The following is a 22,680-nucleotide window of genomic DNA, read 5'->3' as shown; positions in this document are numbered from 1 at the left end:
GACTGTGTTACCATTTGTCATAACCAGACTGGCCTTCCCACCAGATTGAGCCCTCTAGGCAGGCAAAGGTTGTGCCATTTGTGTTCACCCAACAACCTTAAACAATAGGTACTCCCTCAAGTTGGGTCACAGTGAACAGCCTGGCCCGTCCTGGGAGCTGGCCTGACAAGAAGTGTGGTTACCTGTTCAACCACACTAATAAAAGCCTGTTTCGAAAAAATATTAGGATCAAATACAAAATAGATCTTACAGAGACCTATAAGATGTCTAAAAGTCCTCTCCTAAGTAGAATGCTGGGTACCAGAGGTTGGGAACAGTGGTGAGGAGGGGAGATACAGAGGGGTTGGCTAATGGGTACAAACATACAGTAAGATAAAAGGAATAAGATCTGATGCTCAGTAGCACAACAGGACACCTATAGTTAACAATAATTTATTGTATATTTCAAAATAATTAAAACAGTGGAGTTGGAATGTTCCTAACACTCAAGAAAAGATAAATGCTTGAGGTGATAACGCCCCAATTACCCTGATCTGATCATTACATATTGTATGCCTGTATCAAAACATCACATTTATCCCATAAATATGTACAATTAGTACTTATCCATACTTTAAAATTAAAAATTAAAAAAAATAAAAGTCTCCTCCTTCTCCACAACATTATCTAAACACATATGAAACTAAACCAAAGAAATCTTGAGCTTGAGACATTCTGAAGTAGAAATGTAGAAATGCAAGACACCCAGCGATGAGTTATCCTGAAGACTCTTGGCAGCAGATTTCAAATAAAGGAAACACAAATATGACCACAGAAAGATCCTACTTTATTTCTTTAACATCTCTAATTATAATTATTTCAAAACTTCATGAAATGTTGGTATCAGCCCTTAATTGCATTCATTATTCATTATTTTTAAGTATTATAACTAGGTTTATATTGGCATAGGCTGATACTACAGTTATAGGTACACAGGATTATAAATTCAGATCTAAGTGTCATTAAACTAATATCATTCAACATTTACTTTTTTCCCTTAAAAAAAGACTTAATCTGCTTCTGTATTATTGTTAAACTTGTTCCCATATTTGATAATTCAAAATTCATTTCTCAATGTGAAGCATCATGGTTTGAAAACATTGAGCTTAAATGTATAGTCATGTGTTCATGTATCTACATAGAAACATATATTCCCTACTATTGTTATTCTGTTTCAGAAAAAAAAATCAGTATCTATTCATCATGATTTTATATAGAGAAATTAAGAACTTAAGGTTCAATTATCTGTAAAGAGGCAAAATAATTGTGATAACACAAGAATCCTAATTTCTCAAGCTCTAATATCTTCATACAACACCCATCCATTAAAACAAACAAGAGTAAGGAAAAATGCACAAATGATTGACAGGCAGTTTTAACTTGGCACTTGTATATTTGTGAAAGGATTATCTTCAACTTGGTGTATTTACTTTGGTCTTTAATGATTGGTGTGTCCAAGTGGTGAAAGGACGCCACTATGAATACTTACTTAGTAAGAGAAAAAAATGCATGCTCTGTTTTGCTCAGATGACCCAGGTGTCAAGAATTTGATGGGACGGTTGGGGAGGCGGTGTCTGTCTGTCTCTCTGTCTGTCTGCCTCTCTCACTTACAGGCCTGTCAGAAACTAAACCACCGGCGACAATTCAGCCCTGGGACTCTCACAGAGCTCAGTTAACTGGTTAACAAGAAACAACAGAAACCAAATCATTCAACAGACCCTCTCAGACTCTGCTGACCCAGCGAAGCTCTGCAGATGACAATGGTCATAAGGCGCAGACAGCACCAATCATAAAACTCAAACCAAGCACAGGCTCCCAAAATTTGGCAACTTTAGTTAGCTCTGTCAGTCTGACCTAGCTCCTGCTGACAAAATTTACTTGTGACCCTAAATAAGGCTAAATACTAAAAAAGTATAAACATTCCTCTGTCATTTGTTTCGTCTCTAAAGTTCAAAGAGTAAGAAACAATGGGAGAGGCTTAAAATAGAGAAACTGCAGTCTAGATGTGGCGTAGTAGTAGATGTGGCTACACCTTGCTGACTGTAATCTTGGTGCTTCCTATTCAAACTGGAGGACAGTAAAGCTCCCAGGATGGAGTTTTTTTATGGTTTTTAAAGTCATAAGCAGAATACTGGCTGTCAAAATCAGGCAAGGGAAAGCATTGATAATTCAGGAGGTGATAGACGAGGGAAAGTGTCAGATGTATAGACAGGAAAATGGATAACATAATTTTCTTTGGGACCAATTAACATAAGAGCTATTTTGCATACTTTCAATAAGAAAGGTGTCAGTGTTGTCAGAAGTGAAATTTTTTCCTAATGAAAGTTAACATGACACGTTCTTGTATTAATGAAACACATTCTGAACGATTTCACAGGAAAGAGGAGAAAAAGCACTTTAAGTACAAATACCATCACAAGGCAAGACTTGGGGACATAAATATTCATGACATATTCCACATGTTTAATTAAGCTCTGTTCTTGATTTTTTTTTCTGGTTTGTTTTTCTAGTAGGAAAGATGCCAAATATTATGAGCTTCTACTTCAGAATTTTAGGCCACAGTGTGACCTCGTATCACCCTGTTTCATTTGGCAAGCAGTATTGTCAAAAATGACATGCACTGATGAAGTAATCATTCATGAAAAAGGGGAAAGGAAAAAAAGAAACACAGGAAAAGTCTTGAAAAGTCATGTGTCTGTGAGCTCTTCTGATGTCTCACAAGGGTCCCCATGTGTTGAAAGCTGCAGAGCGGATGGATGGGAGATCACACAGACCCTATCACCATAATTCTTAGACTACTGCCAAAAGAGGAAAGGGCTTCATTACTCCCACTGTTCAGTTTGCATCTGAGCTTCTGCAAACAAACACTAGTGTGAAGGTACTCAGTGGAGGGGAACTTGTGCCATGTAAATCAGGTTTCAGAACCATTAGGAAAAGTAGGTCTATTATATAAGCAAAATGATATGGTAATAATTTTATAAGCCAAAAAAAATCTCCGAAGAGACGTGTTCCCAATTACACAGCATATTATTATAGATCAACCCTCATTATTAAATGCCCCTTGGCAAGTATTCTCAACATGTTATCCATGTCTATTCACTCAGTTGCTCATAGCTGACATACAGAAGAGCTTCCTGTATTTTCAATCTTATACTAAATATCTGTCCACATTTTTATCACATGTACTATATTGCTCCCCACCAAATTGTTTTATTAGTCCAGGACATAAGAAACAAAGTTGATACGCTACTTTTTAAAAAATTTCTCACCTGAAATAGTAACACCCAGATAGTGATGATATACAACTTTCAGTTAGAGGGGAATCAAAATGTCAGAAATCCTTAACAGTTAGAAGTTGATCTTATAGAGTAATTCATATAAATTATTTGCTGCAATAGGTATTTAAGATGAGAATTGCCTTCCATTTCTAAATGTGCTATCATCAAAATTAGCTTTAATTTCAAAAAGCTTGTTTTTTTTCTAAGCTGTAAATAATTATTTAGAAATGGTTTCCTTTTCCTACTTTAGATTAATACTCAAATCTCTACATATTCTGGCCTCTACAATGATTCACGTGAGCTATTTTTAATATACTACAAAATCTGCATCAGTCTAGTTTTATTCTAGAGAAATTATGGTAAGATCTGTGGGTGGAAAAACAGTGTTTAAGCTTTGGGCTTTGAGAAATTTTTTTTCCAAGATGGTGCTGAAGAACTACTGCATCTGAGCGCTCTCACCCTTAATAAAATAACAATGAAGCCATTTAGAACCAAATAAAATTGCTGTAATCATTCAAATAATAGCATTCATGTTAGAGCTAAATTTAAAAAAACCTGTCTAAAAGTGAATTCTACCTTAATTGCATGCAATCAACAAATGGGCAAATATATACTAAGCCACAGTCAAACAGCCCAAGGATAGACTTACAGCCTCGACAGGTTAATAATGCTCTCTGGAATAGGATGTCAAAGTAGGAAGCTGGCTTATAACTAAACGTTCATGATGCTGAGAAATCACATCATGAATGAAACTAAAGAAAAGTTTTATTTGTGCAAGTGTACAATTGGATCCCTACCAATATGGAGGCCAACTAAAACACAATTGGTGGTACAATTCTAATTACTGCATCTGAACTCTGTTTTGACATAATTCTGTGTGTAGTTCACAGGCTGAAGGATACCACACACAAAATGCATAATGTTCTGATTTCCTATTATCCATCATGCCTCATTAAGGTAAAACTAAGCTGGGGAAGGAACCAAATCAGAAGAGCCAGTTATTTTCTACATTAAGTAGTCTAAAGTTAAGACAGATGTCCACCAGGTTTTTTAATGCAGGCTAAGTGAGTGATAAGCTTAGGATAGGCTGGAAGACTGACCTGACATTGGGAATGATACACTGCCAGTGTGTTAAAATGTTGGACAGTATATATATACATGTATACATATATATACTTTCACAAAATAACCTCTAAACTGCTCCCTTTTCTTAGTGAGGCTAACAAACCCCAAACTGGGGCTTGGAATCCATATTATGCTTACTAAACAGAGGAGAATATGTTTGTCCCAGCAGGGACTAAGCTACTAGTCATCTCTCTCTGACTCTAAGCCAATTCATCTTACTTTCTGAGTCTAAGGCTACAAGCCCTTTTGCAAGTTTCTATGTTGCTTATCCTTGAATCCATTATTGTTTTATGGACATCAAGTGTCTTTGCAACTATTCATGTAAAAAACATTGTTAACCTGACTATCCATCAATTAGGAATAAATTAATTGCTGTGTTTTCATATAACAGAACACCATTATGCTTTTAAAAAACAAATTTGACATAGAAACTGTGTATAACCTTTAACTTTGCATATTGTAAAAGGTGTAACCCTTCGTCCAATGAAAAGTGTTTTCACAGAAGGAGATCAAGACTTCACAACCAATGGTCAACAGTGCTAATCCCTAGTTGGGGGGATTGTGAATGCCATTTTCTTTCTTCTTGTTTGTCTGTATTTTCTAATTTTTTTACAAAAAATATAAATCACTCTTACAGTTAGAAAAATAAACCCAAGAAGTCTTTTTAAACATTCAGTGCGTCCACTTGGCCTTTTTCTCTCTCCTGTTTTCAAATCTATGATATCACAGCAGGCTTATACATGTTTATCTCTGAATCTATCCTGAAAGACAGAAGTCTAAACATATCAGAGAAAATAAATGATGCCTTTGGAAACCCTTAATTTGCACATCCCGTGGAAATCCCTGCCGCGGTGTTTTCCTTCCACTCCATCTCATGCCCAGAGACGTGAAGCTGTAAATCACATCTGCTAATGAGGCAGTGCCCAGCAGCCCCCATGTCACCTGTATTTGCTGGGGACTCTGATGGGGCCATCACTAACGTCCTCACAGGGGGTCACTGATGATTCTTTCATGACTCTTTTCCTGACGAGACAGTCACTTTAAAGATTTCTGAGTGTTCTCAAGAGGTCAAAGTCCTCTGCCCTGGTAGTCTGTGCTAGAGAATTTATCTCCATTTGGACAAAAATAAAGACCTTCAAAGAAAAAGGGAAAATGAGAAAGGGGGAAGAAAGAACAGATAACTCTTTCTTGAACATATTGAAAATGGTTTACACATTTTCCACATAACTTTTACCCCTTTGGAGAATGACAAATCCTACAAGACTTTATGTTGATTTCTTGAATAAGTCTAAACATAAAAGACAGTTGAAAAATATGTGAAAAGCAAAACTTTCGTGCAAAACTGCATTATCAGTAATAAACGTGTGACAATGAATTAGCTGACACAGCCAACTGTGTGACTTAAGAGCATAGGCCCTGATATTATTCAGATAGAACAAAAAATGCTATCTCTTCCACTCCTAGCTGAGACCACAGACAACATGATATAATTTTTCTGAGGCCTTTATTTCCTTATTTATAAAACTAAATGCAATACTGAAAAGGATAAACAAATTAAGAGATTTTAATGTCTGACCTCAATTTAATAATGTGCTTATATGGTTTAATCTCTCTAAAGGTCCCCTAGATATAAAACCATGCTTGCTAATGCTGTCAAAAGGCCCTGGCACTGTGGCTCATGCCTGTAATCTCAGCACTTTGGGAGGAGGAAGCAGGAGGATCACTTGAGCCCAGGAGTTTGAGAGCAGCCTGGGCAACATAGCAAGCCTCCATCTCTATAAAAAATTTTTTAAAATTAGCCAGGCATAGTGGCATGCTAGTCCCAGCTATTTGGGAGACTGAACAGGAGGATCGCTTGAACCCAGGAGGTCAAGGCTGCAGTGAGCTGTGTTTGTGTTCATGGCACTGTACTCCAGACTAGGTGACAAAGCAAGACTGCCTCAAAAAAAAAAAAAAAAAAAAAAAAAGTCCTAGATGCGGTTGGATGTACAGAATCTGGAGCTGAAGTGAGGGGCCATGCTGGACAAGCAGATGGCAGAAGTTGTCTTCTCAACCCTGACTGCTGTTTAGAATCAACAGGTAACTAAGGAGAAGACAGGTGCCACGGGGAGTTTGTAGAATTTCTAGAGTTCTGATTTTATTGCTCTGAAGAAGGGCCTGGGAATCAGACTCTTTGTTTTTCTTTCCACAAACATTTCATTTAAACTAACAAAACTTCTGCTCAAAGGATTCATTTTTTATAATCAACAAACATTTCATTTAAATGAGTGAACTTTCATTCAAACATATCAGTTTTTTAATTCAACAAACATTTCATTTAAATGGATGAATTCTTTTATTCATTTATTTATATTTTACTGAGGTAGAAATCACATAAGATAAAATTGACCATTTTCAATTGAGTGGAATTTAGTATGGTCACAATGTTGTACAATTGTCCCCTGTAGCCTGTTCCAAAACACTTCATCATCCTCAAAAGGAAATCCCATGCCCACTGAGCAGTCACTGGCCATTCTTCCTCCTCCCAACCGCTGGCAACCACTGGCCTGCTTCCTGGCTCTGTAGATTTGCCTATTCTGAGTATATTATAGGAATGAAATCATATAATATGTGGTCTTTTGTGACTGGCTTCTTTCATTCAGCCTGTTTTCAAGCTGCATCCACATTGTAGCACATGTCACTACTTTATTTTTTTATGGCTCAATAATATTCCACCGTATGGATTCACATGTGGGTTGTTTCTTAATTTGAGGCTACTGTGGGCAGTGCTGCTATGAACATTATGGACATGCACATACAAATATTTGTCTGAGTGCCTGTTTTTAATTCTTTTGGGTGTATACCTACCTAAGAGTGCAATTTCTGGGTCATATGGTACTTTCCAGATTTAGCTTTTCGAGGAAAATATGTTTTTAAAAAGTTCTCAGCTGGGTGCAGTGGCTCATGCCTGTAATCCCAGCACTTTGGGAGGCCGAGGTGGGCAGATCACAAGGTCAAGAGATCGAGACCATCCTGGCCAACATGGTGAAATCCTGTCTCTACTAAAAACACAAAAATTAGCTGGGCGTAGTGGTGTGCGCCTGTAGTCCCAGCTATTCGGGAGGCCGAGGCAGAAGAATTGCTTGAACCTGGGAGGTAGAGGTTGCAGTGGGCTGAGATAGCGCCACTGCACTCCAGCCTGGCGACAGAGAGAGTCTCTGTCTCAAAACAAACAAACAAAAACAACAACAAAAAAGTTCTCCAGATGATTCCATATGAAGCTGGTGTTGTGAGAAGTCACTAATGTATAAGATGAATGAGGCCATCCGACACATTAAATGGAAGGCACACCGGGAGATGTGGAGTGGGAATACGATAGGACCAGAGGTAAAACCTTGGGAAAACAACACTTCACAGGCAGCCAGAAAGCCCATAAAGGAGACAGATAACTTAAGGAGAACAGAAAGGTGCCACAGAAGAAAAAGAGAACCCCTCAAGGGAAGAGCCCGCAACACCAGATGCTGAAAGGATCTGAAAATCAAGAACAAAAGGGAGTCTGCTGCATGTGGCCAGATGGAGACCCAGCTATGCTTTCTTCACTAAGGGCTGGGTTTCAAGGAATTGGGATGTATGTGAGATGCAAAGGAATAGAGGCAAATACAATAACGTAGTCTCTTATTCACTATTTGCACTTATACACCAAAGGCCATGTCTCCTCTCATTCATCCATGACACTAGGAATTTGCAATGTAAATGTCACAATACTTGCAAGCCCACAATAAAAACCTTGGACTGGACCAGTTTACACTTCAACTAATTACATGGCAACACCCCTGCCAGATACAAAGTAAACTGTACTGGAGTACTGACTATATATGCCCTCTCTAGGATTTTAACCATATGGAAAATATTTGGGTACAGAAATGCATAATTAGCAAATTGTTTGATTCTAATTTCAGCAAAATATTTAATAAATTCTTGCATTCCCTTCTTTTTGCTGCCTAAAATACTGTTTTAGTTTAAAGGTATTTATTTCTATACAACATCACCAATCTCTGAATCAATATTGATAGGAACATGCTTCATGATTTCATAGAACAGTTATTTTCTGAAAAAAATTCCTTTTTTCATTATTAGAGAAATAGGTAACTCTCACAACTATTACATTTTGAAGATGAAAAGTGAAAATTAAGGTCAACTTTATGTTTGAAGCCACATATTAAATTTAGCTTAAGTTTAAATTTTCAGTGAATAGTAAGTACATCTGAAGTGTACAAGTGCTTTTTTCTTTTTTTTAAGTACATGTTGATTTTTTTAAAATCTTAAGTATGAGATCAGCCAAGAAATGTCTCCAAGAGCAGGAAAATGAAGCACTATCCTAAATTCCCTTTTTCAATTAATGCTTCCATTTTGTAGACTGTAACAGTATTTAATTTGAAATTTCCTCTTTCTGTGCCAATTCCAGTTTGAACTCCCCTGAGAAGTCTTCAAGTATATGGCCTATGAGACACACAAAGCACTGTGAAGCAGTCACAGCAAGAAGGAGAAAAAAGTGTGTGTGTGTGTGTGTGTGTGTGTGTGTGTGTGTGTGTGTTTTAGTATCAAGCACCTGGCAAGAAAAGAACATGTTCCTGTAAACCCTTATAGGCATTCCTGGATCTCCCCTGAGAATCCAACGGACTCATTTTGATTTCCCTCTTAAAAACTTATAAGGTTTTAGTGTGTTTGCACTGGGTTACAGTTTACCAGACTTTTCCACGTTGTTACTTGTTTTTGTCCACCAGCGAGTCAGGGGGATGACCCCTTGATCAACAGGGCAGTGGCAGGCAGAAGTGGCTGACTCCCATGACTCACAGCTCTGAGGTAGAGCAGTAACAACCTCCAGTGTGGAGAAATTCATAAAATCAGGTACCCACCTACTCAGCAGCTTTACAATGTAGAAACAAAGGGAAATTTATGAATAAAAGTATTTCCCCACCATTCTTTCCATTCTGCTTTCCATTTGCATAGCCCTAATCTAAACTGCTCAAATAGAACCCAGGAAAGAAAGCACAGGATCAGCTACTTTAAAAAGAGAGCTCATTAGCTATGACACCAAAAGCACAAAAGAAAAAGATAGATAAACTGGACTTTGTCAAAATAATTTTGCTGCAAGTAATACTATCAGGAAAGTGAAAAGGTAACCTAAAAGGGGAAAAACTGCAAATCATCTATCTGATGAGATACTTGTATCCAGAGTAGCTAAAGAACCCTTATACCTCAATAATAAAAAGATAATCCAACTTAAAAATGGGCAAAGGATTTGAATAGACATTTCTCCAAAGAAGATATACAGATGGCCAATAAACACATGAAGAAACGATCAACATCATTAATCAACAGAAAAATTCAAACCAAAACAACAATGCGATACCACTTCACATCCTAACTAATCAAAAAGATAGCTAGCGACAAGTGTTAGCATGGATATGGAGAAACTGAAACAATCACACATTGCCAGTGGGAACAGAAATGGTGCAGCCACTTTGGAAAACCATCTCGCAGTTCCTCAAAAGGTTAAACATGGAGTTACTGCATGACCCAGCAACTCCATTTCTAGGTACGTACCTAGGGGAATCGAAAACCTATGTCCAAACAGAAGCTTGTACATCAATCTTCACAGTAGCATTACACAATACAGTCAAAAAGTGTAAAAAACCCAAATTCTCATACATTGAGAAATGGATAAACGTGGTACATCTAAACAATGGAATATTACTCAGCCATAAAAAGAAGGAAGTACTGACACATGCAACAACAGGGATGGAGAGAAGTCAGAAAAAGAACAGGCTAATTAGAGAGACAAGTGAGTAGATGATTGGTTGTTTGGGATGGGGGTGAAGGCGTGCAGGAAGATGGGATTAACTGATAATGGATACAGGAGTTTCTTTACGGGGTGATGAAAATATTCTAAAATTGGTTGTGATGATGGTTACATAATTTTGTGAACATACTCAAAGGCAATGAATTGCTTTCAATAGGTGAACTGTATAGTACGTGAATTGTATCACAATCAAGCTATTCGAGGAAAAGAGAAGGAGGCCATCATAAAACCCAGAAGCAGTGTATTTCAAGGTGCTCTGGCCACTGCTCCCTGCACCAGGTCCCCCACAGCTGCACCAGGTTTCCTGACTTAAAGGTACAACAGACTTGTCACTCATTGTTTCAAACACATTTGAATTTGTCCTCATCCCCATGGTCCCTGAATATCCTGTGACCATAGGCATAAAACTGACATGCCTTTCCACTGCTGATGCTCCACTAGCCGGCCCCTCCAGCTCTCTGTGACCTTTGGTGACCACTCATCTTTCTAGTGGTTTATTGTCTTTATAATTCTGTCTGACTTTCAAATTTCTATCAGAACTAGACCTCCACATAGCCAGCAGCCAATGGAATATAACAATCCCCCACCACTGCCAACTGAAAAAAAAAAACCTTCCCAGGAAGGGAAGAACCTACAAAGATTTCTGGTTAGATTTTACCACAAAAATTGCTATCACATGAACCCGACCAAAGCTCCTCCTTAACTGAAAAGAAATACCCCAACAAACGCCAGAAAAGAAGCATCAAAGCCCCACACATCTTGGAAGTTGAGCTCAGACATGTGCAGTAGGTTAGACCCCAGTAATTTCTCAAAGGGGCTTGAGGCAGTGTTTTTCCAATTTATCCCCCATGGTGAATGTGACTGGAAGCCCTGGTTCTTACTCTTTTTAACTTCTCAGAAGACAATAAACAAAACGAAAATGTAAAAACCACTAACTGCCTCTGCAAAATCTGTGCACCAACAGTTAAAAATAAATTTGTATTTTTGTTTTGCCTTTTTTAGATACAAAACTTTAAACCTAGAATTCCCATGCATCCCTTTCTTTTGTATAAACACGGGATACAGACACAGCAGAGTGCGAACTGTGCACAGCCTGCACATTCCTACCTGCAGCATATGACCGCTTTGCACGAGAGTGCCAAATCCAGGAAACTCCTCCGGACTTCGAAGGAGAGCGCGTACTTCAGGGTGTGGCCATCGATGATGAGGGCCACATCATTTTCCTTGCCCAGCAAATTCCCAAGGTCAGTGCAGTGCTGAGTAATGGCTGCCCTTGTGGCCTGAAACAAGAGTATAGGGGAAAATCACATTTTTTTGTGTGTTTAATATCAAAAACAAAATAGAATTCAAAATTAAGTTTCTTGAAATGAGAACACACCCATTCGAATATAAATATACTAACAGTTCAGCTTTGCACATTTATACATTAAAATTTCAATGGAATGCCCTCTGGGTCTGTTTTATGGGTGCAAACATCTTCATAGTGAGATCTGTTAGAAATTTACAATAATCCACTTCTTTACACTACATACACATTATTCTTGGTGCCCCTAGAATAGAAAACTCCATATAAACAAATGTGCTTTTTGGGGAAAGATAGCATTATTGGAACTTGAATGGCAAACACTAACATTTCTCAGTTTGCATAAGATAATCTGTAAAGCATCCAAAAGATATCGAGAGATATAAAAATATGACAAAATATTAATTTTGAATCCTGCTGAGATCTCCAGATTAAACCATTCTCTCCATGCATTGCCAGCATAAGAAATAAGCTGATCATTTTTCCCATGTTATAGAAAGTATCTAATCAAGTTAAACTGCCAACACCTACCAAAACACTACTACCAGCCTTAAAAGCATCTTGGTGTAATGTCCATTATCACATGGAATTAAAGCACAATAACATTTTTTAGATTTAAAAAAAAAAAGTGGGCTGGGCACGGTGGTTCATGCCTGTAATCCCAGCACTTTAGGAGGCCGAGACAGGAGGGACTGCTTGAACCCAGGAGCTCAAGACCAGCCTCAGTAACACAGAGAAATCCCATCTTTACAAGAAAATTAAAAAATTATCCAGGCATGGTGGTGCATGTCTGCTGCATGTCTGTAGTCCCAGCTACTCTGGAGGCTGAGGTGGGAGGATCACTTGATCCTGGAAAGTTGAGGCTGTAGTGAACACTGAACACACCACTCCAGACTGGACAACACAGTGAGACCCTGTTTCTTTAAAAAAAAACCAGACGTTCTTGTTTTCACAGTGAATTTATGACTACGAACAGGATATCTCACTCAAATATAAGAATGTAATTTTGGGCTCATAAAAAATATGGTTTAAGTTAATCAGGAAGCACAGAATTCTGCTGAAATTATTCTGTCTGGAAGATGACTATTAAGTAACATTCATATGTAATTTATTATATGATAAGGTAAATTGCAATCTTAAAGAAATATGTTTAATTAACAAGAATCCTTCTACCTCTAGTAAAATTGAGGATCAGCTACTATTAAAAAGTGAGAAACAGGTTCCAGAAAACTGTCTTATTGTTCAGTGTTTATTCTCAACAAGTGACTTTTGACAATTTCATAAAGATTTATTTAAGAAAGATGTAGTCTAGAGCCCTGCATTGTGGTCAGATGACCTGGGTTCTAGTCCAAGCTCTCTACTTGTTACCTCTGTGACCTTCAGCAAGACACTTAGCCTCTTTAAATTGCCATTTTCTCATGTGTAAAAAGGAGCTAAAAACTTCATAGCACTTTTCTTATGAACAAATAAACTGATCAATGTAAATTATTTGGCACGGGGCTTGGCATACAGCAAACACTCAGTAAAACCCATTCTTCTTCCTCTTACTATTTATTCATCAAGAATTTCCCCTATCTGGGCCAGGTGCAGTGGCTCACGCCTATAATCCCAGCACTCTGGGAGGCCGAGGCAGGTGGATCACTTGAGGTCAAGAATTCAAGACTAGCCTGGCAAACACGACGAAAACCCATCTGTACTAAAAATACAAAAATTATTCGGGCTGTGGTGGCACGCACCTGTAATCCCAGCTACTCAGGAGTCTGAGGCAGGAGAATCGATTGAACCTGGGAGGTGGAGGTCGCAGTGAGCCGAGATTGCACCACTGCATTCCAGCTTGGGTGACAGAGTGACGCTCCGTCTCAAAAACAACAACAACAACAACAACAAAAGAATTTTCCCTATCAAGGAAAATACACATCTCTTCTAGTTCAGGCAGTGAATACATGCCATCATTAGCAATGCCTTCTTTGTTGATGTAATACAGGCACACCTCATTTTATTGTGCTTCAATTTATTGTGCTTCAAAGACAATTGCATTTCTTACAAATTGAAGATTCGTAGCAACCCTGAGTCAAGCAAGTCGATCAGCACCATTTATCCAACAGCATAGGCTCACTTCGTGCCTCTGTGTCACATTTTGGTAATTCTTGCAATATTTTAAACTTCTTTCTCATGATTGTATCTGTTACAGTAATCTGTCATCAGTGACTTTTGATGTTACTGTTGAAATTGTTTTGGTACACCATGTCAAAAGAAGATAGGCCAAAAGCTAGGCCTCTTGCACCAGTTAGCCAAGTTGTGAATGCATAGGAAAAGTTCTTGAAGGAAATTAAAAGAGCTACTCCAGTGAACACACAAATGATAAGAAAGCAAAACAGCCTTATTGCTGATATGGAGAAAGTGGTCTGGAACCACAACATTCCCTTAAATCAAAGCCTAATCCAGAGCAAGACCCTAACTCTTTTCAATTCTGTGAAGGCTGAGAGAGGTGAGGAAGCTGTGTTAAGTCTGAGGCTTAGCAGAGATTGGTTTATGAGGTTTAAAAAAGGAGCTGTCTCCATAACATAAAAGTGCCAGGTGAGGCAGTAAGCGCTGACAAGGAAGCTGCAGCAAGTTCGCCAGAAGGTCTAGCTAAGATAATTGATGAAGGTGGCTTCACTGAATAACAGATTTTCAATGTAGATGAAATAGCCTTCTATTAGAAGAAGATGCCATCTAGGATTTTCATAGCTAGAGAGGAGAAGTCAATCCCAAGCTTTAAAGTGTCAAAGGATAGGCTGACTCTTGTTAGAGGCTAATGAAGTTGGTGACTTGAAGTTGAAGCCAATGCTCATTTACCTTTCTGAAAATTTATGCTAAATCAATTCTCAGAAATGGAAAAACAAAGCCTGGCTAACACCACATCTGTTTATAGAATGGTTTACCAAACATTAAGCCCACTGTTAAGACCTACTGCTCAGAACAAAAGACTCCTTTCAAAATATTACTGCTCACTAACAATGCACTGGGCCACCCAAAGCTCTGATGGAGACATCGTTGATGAATGAATGTTGTTTTCATGCATGTTTATCTAATATCCATTCTGCAGCCCATGGATCAAGGAGTCACTTAGAGTTTAAGTCTTATTATTTAAGAAATAGATTTCATACTACCATAGATAGTAATTCCTCTGATGGGTCTGGGCAAAGTAAATTGAAAACCTCTCAGCAAGGATTCACCATTTTAGATGTCACGAAGAACACCTATGATTCATGGGAGGAGGTCAAAAGATCAACATGAAGAGGAGTTTGGAAGAAGTTGATTTCAACCCTCATGCATAACTTTGAAAAGTTTGAGACTTCAGTGGAGGAAGTAACTGAAAATGTGGTAGAAGCAACGGGAGAACTAGAATTAGAAGTGAAGCCTGAAGATGCGACAATGTGCTGCAATCTCATGATCAAACTTGAATAAACGAGGAGTTGCTTCTTATGGATGGGCAAAGAAAGTGGTTTCTTGAGGTGGAATCTACTCCTGGTGAACATGCCATGAACATTCTTGAAATGACAACAAAGGATTTAGAACATGACATAAACTTAGTTGATAAAGCAGCAGCAGTGTCTGGGATAATTGATTCCAATTTTGAAGGAAGTTCTACTGTGGGTAAATGCTATCAAACAGCATCACATGCCATGGATAAATCTTTTGTGAAAAGTAGAGTCAACAGATGCAGCAAACTTTATTGTTGTCTTATTTTGAGAAATTGCCAAAACCACCCCAACCTTCAGCAACCAACACCTTGATCAGCCAGCAGCCATCAATGTCATGGCAAGACCCTCCACCAACAAAAAGATTATGACTTGCTGAAGGCTTAGGCGATTGTTAGCATATTTTAGTAAAAAGTATTTTTAAATTAAGGCACACACATTGGGTTTTTAAAAGACGTGATGCTGTTGCACACTTAATAGACTACAGTACAGTGTAAACATAACTTTTACACGCACTGGAAAACCAAACAAAAAAAAAAAGATAGTGTGACTTGCTTTATTACAGTATTTGCTCTATTGCTATGGACTGGTCCCAAATCTGCAATATCTCTGAGGTATGCCTGCAATAGATGAAACATTAATAGAATAATGTTCTATGCATAAAAGTTAAATGGACTTTTATTAAAAACAAAGAAGCCAGGCATGGCGACTCATGCCTGTAATCCCAGCACTTTTGCCAAAGAGGGAGGATCACCTGAGGCCAGGAGTTCAAGACCAGCCTAAACAACAGAGTGAGACTCTGTTACTAGAAAAAAAGGGACATATAGGCACAAAATTGGCCAGGCATGATGGTGCATGCCTGTAGTCCCAGCTACTCAGAAGGGTGAGGTGCAAAGATCGCTTGAACCCAGGAACTGGAGGCTTTGGTGAGCTATAATCATGCCACTGCAGTCCAGCAACAGCCTGTCTCTAAAATAAATAAACTTTATACTTTTTATTGTCAATTAGCTTTGTAATTCTGAATCTCAAACAAGCATCCTGAAAACATCTATGCCTTCCTTATCTAAAACAACAGCCTGCCCTTTAGAATTTGGGTAGAGAGAAAAAAATTACCCTGACCTGGGGAAATGCCAGCTTGGCAGCCTGGGTGTGTTCACCAGGAAATTCAGGTAAGTCTGGGAAATTCTAGAGGGGTGCCTGCCGGGGGTCAGTGTATGAAGGACAGAAAAACCTCTTGAGAAGCACATCACCAAAGAGATGAAACAAGGTACACAGATTTGGCCCAGGGAGAGCATCCAGATGCTACAGTAGAGGCCCAGTCTAGCTCAGTGCCAAGTTCCATGGGCCTCCCCACTGGACTTATGCATGGATCCAAGGAGGGAAAGAGTGATGAATAAAAATCTCTGAAATGTGGAGCCCATTGCCTGTGGCTTTTTGTAAGAGGGCACAGCATAAATGGAGACATAGATGCTCATCTTAGGAAGGCAGCTTTCTCCAGTTAGGGTTATTTCTGCAGCACACATGAGGATAGACTGGATGCCAATACATGGTTCTTCTTCCTCGGCAGGAGGAGGAGAGGGACTAGCTTGGCCAATGTGGTAAAACCCAGTCTCTACTAAAAATACAAAAAATACAAAAAAATTAGATGTGCGTGGTGGTGCACGTCTCTAATCCCAGCCACTTGGGAGGCTGAGGCAGGAGAATTACTTGAACCCAGGAGGTGGAGGTTGCAGTGAGTCAAGATCGTGCCACTGCATTCCAACTGGGCAACAGAGCAAGATTCCATCTCCAAACAACAACAACAAAAACCCCAAAATTAGAAAAGTATGGTGGCACACCCTTGTATTTCCAACTACTTGGGAGGCTGAGGTGGGAGAATCACTTGTACCTGGGAGGCAGAGGTTGCAGTGAGCCAAGATCGTGCCACTGCACTCCAACCTGGGTGACAGACAAAATAAATAAATAAAATAAAAATAAATAAATAAAAGACAGAGAGAGAGAGAGACAGAGAGATCTGAGGGATGTCTCTCTCTGACCTCTTGGTGGGCTATTCAGCCTTACTGGTACACTTTGAGTTATATTTTGCTTGAAAATGGCTGGTTCTCAATCTCAATCCTCCTTACTCTTCCATTCTCTTCTCCCTGCCCTTCATCTGCTCAGATACACTCCTTTGCCTCTGGGATTGAAATCCTTTTCCTACCACTAAGAGCTCTCCAGGTCCATCCTTCTAACGCCACCCTGGACGTGTCTCCAGCCTCTACTTTGAGTTTAATTCCTGCACTTTCCATGCCCACTCGGCAATAATCTTTGATCAAACCCAGACGAGCTGGGTTCACCACACACATGTGGTGGAATATAGGTCCCTTCTGTGCAGTTCTCAAGCGAGCCAATCGAAGGTATTACTATCACAAACAGTTCCTTATTCTCAAATGGACTATGATTCGAGAGTCTATTTGTAAGGTAGTTATTGGGCACTTAGAATCCATTTTCCCAGAGGAACGATGTTACAAATTATGGTTGGATCCCAGGGCCTGTTAATGCCTATTTAGTCCACTTGCTAAAATTTATACTACAGTCTCTTATTTTAATAAAAAGCCAATTACTGAAAGTTACAATGGACTTAGCTGTTATAAGGGGCATCAAAAGTCAGGGCTGGAGGTTTCATACCCAGAAAGATAAAAAATATTCCAAAATCTTTAATTAGTATTTTGCTTTTAGGTGTTAATATTAAACTGTATATTTCTAGCTTTTGGTGCATGTTCTACAATTGTATTTTCCTTCACAATTAAACAAACACATAATTTAATGTCGAAAGTGAGTGACTGCTACTGACGACTGTCCCCTACCTTTTTTCCCAGTTTTGTTCTCCTGTGAACTTCATGTTTCTTAGCAAGGTCAGCATGGCCTTTGCATTCCCAGTTTATAAATTAAAATTATGTAATCACCACAGACAGTACCACCTTATAATCTCAGGAGATGTTGTGTATCTGCCGATTCATAGAGGATCCTCAGAGGTTCATCTGGTGAACCCTGAAAGACAGTGGAAGTGCAGCCCTGCTCAACCTAGGAGTACACAGGATCCAAAAGGTGGTTCCACTGTTAATCACTTTGGAGTTAATAAACAAGCCAGGAGAGATGAAAACTTCTAGAACCTGGATACATTTCTACCAATTTGCAGATGGCACGAGTCTCTCTTCAAAACTGAATGGTTCCAGCACCACTGAAATCTGCACAGGCAGGAGCCCTCTTCCTTCGTCAGCTCGGCAGGGTCACGAGGGATTTCCTAGATGCCATGGAGCAGCAGCTGCTGCAGCCCTCACTTTGATGTCCTGCAAATTCCAGTGGGCTCAGAGCTGACCATGCCCAAAGCAGATGGTTCAGGTTTCACTAGCAGCACTTCAACCACACCATGCTTAGCCTTCGAGTTCCAGAGCAGACTCCCTTCTCCTGCATTAATTGGGCTAGTGAGTAGCTAATGACAATGCTCTTTCTTTATCCCACACATTCAATGCTTTTTCTTCCCCTCCATGAATCTCTTTCTCCTGTCCCCTGTCGACCATCAGCTGGGTCTTTTCTCACCATCGCCCTCCCCCATTCTTCAGATCGTTCCCTGCCCAGCCTCCCACACCCAGTGCAGCTGCAGTCACCATTTCCCTGCCACTTTCATATTCTTTTTACTATCATGTTCATTTCCAACATAATCACACCTCTTTCTTGACAGCACTAACGCTCTCCATGCTTTTGTATTTATAGAACTTAATGAGTGTAAACGGTAAAATTCAAAGCACAAATATAGCAAATCCACTTTGGGCTAACAAAAGCTGCCAAGGCTGAAGCTGAAGTAATTACATAAGGCCTGCACTCTGGCAGCTGCTGGCGGCAGGTAAAGCTTGTACCTTTTTGCTCTGAATATTGCTTTGTTCCAATCTAGGAATATCCCTAAATTTAAAGTCCATAAGTAGATAAGAGAAATTTCTGTTAAATATATAACATTTCAAGGACTACCTATAATACTAATAATTCAGAGGAAGACAGGATGATATCTCACAGGCATTAAGCAAACATTTTCAAGAGATGTTTGGCTTCTCACCTGCAAGCACCCAGGTGCCAGTCTGGTACCCTCAGGTTATCTTTTCCCATTCACCCCATGACATATTTCTCTACACTGGCCATCCCTACCTCCCACAAAATGTTTCTATTTCCAAAAAATGAAAAACAAAAAACTTTTATCCTTCTCAGAATAAGCCAACCCAATTTATTGAATTCACACATTCACACTAGCATGTAAGCCTCTACAGAAATACTCTTTTGTTAATCAGCTTTATTAAATGACATACAATAAAGCTGACCCATTTTAAGCATACGATTCAACAAGTTTTGCCAAAGGTACAGAGTCAGGTAACCCCGGCCACAATCAAGATACAGAACACTTTCATCATCCCCAAAGTTCCCTCCTTCCATGCTGCAGACAAGTCCCTTCCCTCACTCCAGGCCCTGCTGACCTTTCATCTACCTCTTTTTACTACAGTTTGGCCTCTTCTAGAATGTTATATAAACAGAATCATAGTTTGCAGTCTCTTCTGTTTGGCCTATTCACTTAGCCTGATGCTTTCAGATTCATCTAATATTAATGCACATGTCAATAGTTTATTATTTCTGTTGCCAAGCAGTATTCCAATGTATGAACACAGCACAATTTGTTTAGGTGTTCACCCATTATTGGACATTTGGATTGTTTCCACTTTGAGGATATTATGAATAATTCTTCTATGAATCTGTGTGACTGGTCTCTGTGTAGACTTACATTTATATTTCTCTTGGGTAGAAACCCAAGATTGGAGTCACCCAGTCATACCACACATACAGGCACACACAGAGCAAGTGCATGTTTAACCTTCCAGAAACTGTAAGACTGTTTTCCAAAGTGCCTGAGTCACTGTGGGTTCCCAGGTGAGCTCACAGGTGAGCTCTGCCACTATTCTTCATGCTCACAAACACCTGCATGCTCAGTCTCCTTAATTTTAGCCTTCCAGTGGGTGCGTAGTATTAGATTTAGTAGTTTTAATTTGCATTTCCCAAATAACCAATGGTGTGTTGAAGACCTTTTAATGCTTAATGAATGAACTGAATTTCTGTTTGCTGAGATTTCAAGACACACACCGTGGGATCATTCAAGAACACCAGGGACACACTGTGTGCATGGGCTTGCCTTGTCTAAGAAGCTCTCTTGTAGGGTAGCTGAGATACTCTAATTTTAGTTTCTTCCTTTCAAAAAAAAAAAAGTCACAAATTTCTTAAAAACCCACGTTTTCCTGAGAAAGCATCCCATGCAGTGTTAGAGGACAAATTTAGGAAGTGAGATGCATAAGAGAAAACTGGCCATGCTGTTAATGATCAAGTATCATTTGTAAGAAAGAGACTATTTATGCACTCAGGCTCCAGAGCCCAGAAAGTTTGAACACTATTAATTACTACTATTTACCGAAAGAAAATTTGACTAACAGTTGTGACAGGGCTCAAATCATTGAGGTTAAAAAAAAAAAACTCTGAAAATATTTACTGTTTTCATTTCTCAAAAGATATTAAATAGCAATCCTAATACGCTTAATTTATTTTTCCCCCAAACTAGATTTTTATTGTAGTACCAGGAATCCTTTTATATGCTAAACAAACAGATTCTTGAATGCTGTTAAATCTCTCAAAAATAATGTATATGTTTTAAGAAGCATTTACTACTTGACTGTGGATTCTTTTTGTAATTTTTTAAAACATGGAATTCTCCTCAAAATAGATGTTTCTTTTTCCTAAAAGAAAATTATTTCAAAGTGTGATCTTCCTACAAGAAGAATGTGAAATCAGCATTTGCAAGCCACCACTCAGCTATGTATAAAATGACCTCCATAATCCCACGGAACAGTTGCTTGTCACACCATTTGCCTAGAGTGGATCTCTAGAAGTAACTGTGTACTTGAGGGACACAATGAATCAATGCCACATTTAATATCATCACTCCAACTAGGAATAGTTTTACTATGAACATAATAACCTTAGCTTCATTGCCCGACCTTTGGGGATTAACATTTTTAACTTTAACAAATAATGATATAGCTATTCTGCTTACTATTTCTAAAGTCCCCTTGATAACTGGAAAAATTATAAAGGGCCCAAACTGAGCACAATGGAGATTACATTTACAAATGAAAAATGAAACTACCGGATAAATTATTTTCTAGACAACTTAAGTTTACAGAGAGCGTTTTTAATGAACTATGTGATTAAGTATATCAGGTAAATTTTACCAAAGGAAGATAAAGGGTTATTAATCTCATTAAGATCTTTATTTGGCTTACAGTGACAAATGTTAATATATGTTCTGTCAGCATAAGCAGCACATAAGCGGTACAGTCATTACAATTTTTGAACTACTTATCTGCTTTAAGACAAAACCAGTTTCTTAAAAGACGTGCTAAAACTTTTAAAGCAAACCTCACAGACACTGTATAAGAAAATGAACATGGTAATCTCAACTTAATTATTTAACTTCCTGACTCTTGGAGATTTAAACTTAAAACTTCAATATTTTGAAGACACAGCCACCGCACTTACTGTCTCTAAAGACCCTTTGACTCTTAGAAAAATTATAATGTGCCCAGGCTGTATTTAGTCTTGTGCAAACAGCAAATGAAAACAGTGACAAATTTCTGAAAGAGAAATAGTGAAGGAAGATCATTTAAAAATATTCTAAATGCATGTGTGGCAGCTGCAGGCTGTGCAAACTGGCAGTGAAGATCATAGCCACAGGACGAAAATGGGAGCACAGGCTCACATTTGGAACCTGCTGCAGCAAAGGCACCAGACAGAAAGGGCTGAAGCTGGGCTGTCCCCCACAGGCTCCCAGGCTGCAGGTTAGCCCACAGGGCGTGGTTCTTGAAAGCCCTGCCAGTAGCACCTTCTTAGGGCTCCCTGAATCAGCAGGCGCTGGGGAGTACAGAGAGAGTTATATGAGAGAAAAGAACAGCTGTCTACAAATCCTCTGCTATATCAGGAAAATATCTCATGCTCACATAGGACACCGTTACCACATTTAAAATTGGAAATACTTTCTACATGAGAGTCTCCAGTTGGTAATGGCAGTGGCGCACTCTGTTATACATAAACTTTAAAAATCAGTAAATGAAAAAAATAAGCAAAAAATGTAGAAAACATGTCATTTCCACGGTGGCCTCAGCACTGCAGATACAGTGAGGAAGAAGTCTCATCTTCTCCCTGACACACACACCTGGCCGAAAGGCTTCCAGCTGTGTAGAACCCGTAACCAACTAGGGTGCATGAGGGTGGGCTTTGGGGCAGGTTGGGGCTCTCCTCACCATTCTTTATTTTACACAGACTGGCAAGGAGGGAAGGTCATGGAGACAGATGTTAACACTGACATATAGAGCAAGAAACAAAATCCTGTAATTAACTCTTAGGCAGGAAAGGCCTATAATGTGCACAGGATCCTAGAGGCCCAAGAGTTTCAGAATGAAACAGCGACACAACAGCACGGAACAGCCACACAACAGCATGAAAACAGCCAAAGATCACCGCATGTCTGGCTGTTGGGGCAGTGAGTATCCCAGGCCTGTAAAG

At 39.1% G+C, this 22,680-nt stretch overlaps 1 protein-coding gene across 5 annotated transcripts in view; it reads right to left on the bottom strand.

Moving 5' to 3' along the window:
• The window catches only part of ATP8A2 (ATPase phospholipid transporting 8A2), a 652,717-nt gene that overhangs the window by 319,052 nt on the left and 310,985 nt on the right, over positions 1-22,680 (bottom strand). For all 5 annotated transcript variants that reach the window (XM_031001328.3, XM_055359710.2, XM_055359711.2 and 2 more), the window contains one exon: positions 11,392-11,564. In XM_031001328.3, coding sequence (XP_030857188.2) covers positions 11,392-11,564 — 173 coding nt within the window. The remainder of the gene's footprint in view (positions 1-11,391; positions 11,565-22,680) is intronic.

The sequence above is a fragment of the Gorilla gorilla genome, chromosome 14 (assembly GCF_029281585.2).
Source record: "Gorilla gorilla gorilla isolate KB3781 chromosome 14, NHGRI_mGorGor1-v2.1_pri, whole genome shotgun sequence".
NCBI lineage: Eukaryota > Metazoa > Chordata > Mammalia > Primates > Hominidae > Gorilla > Gorilla gorilla.
Note: the sequence above shows the minus strand (reverse complement) of the source record. Positions and strands in the feature narration are given on the sequence as shown.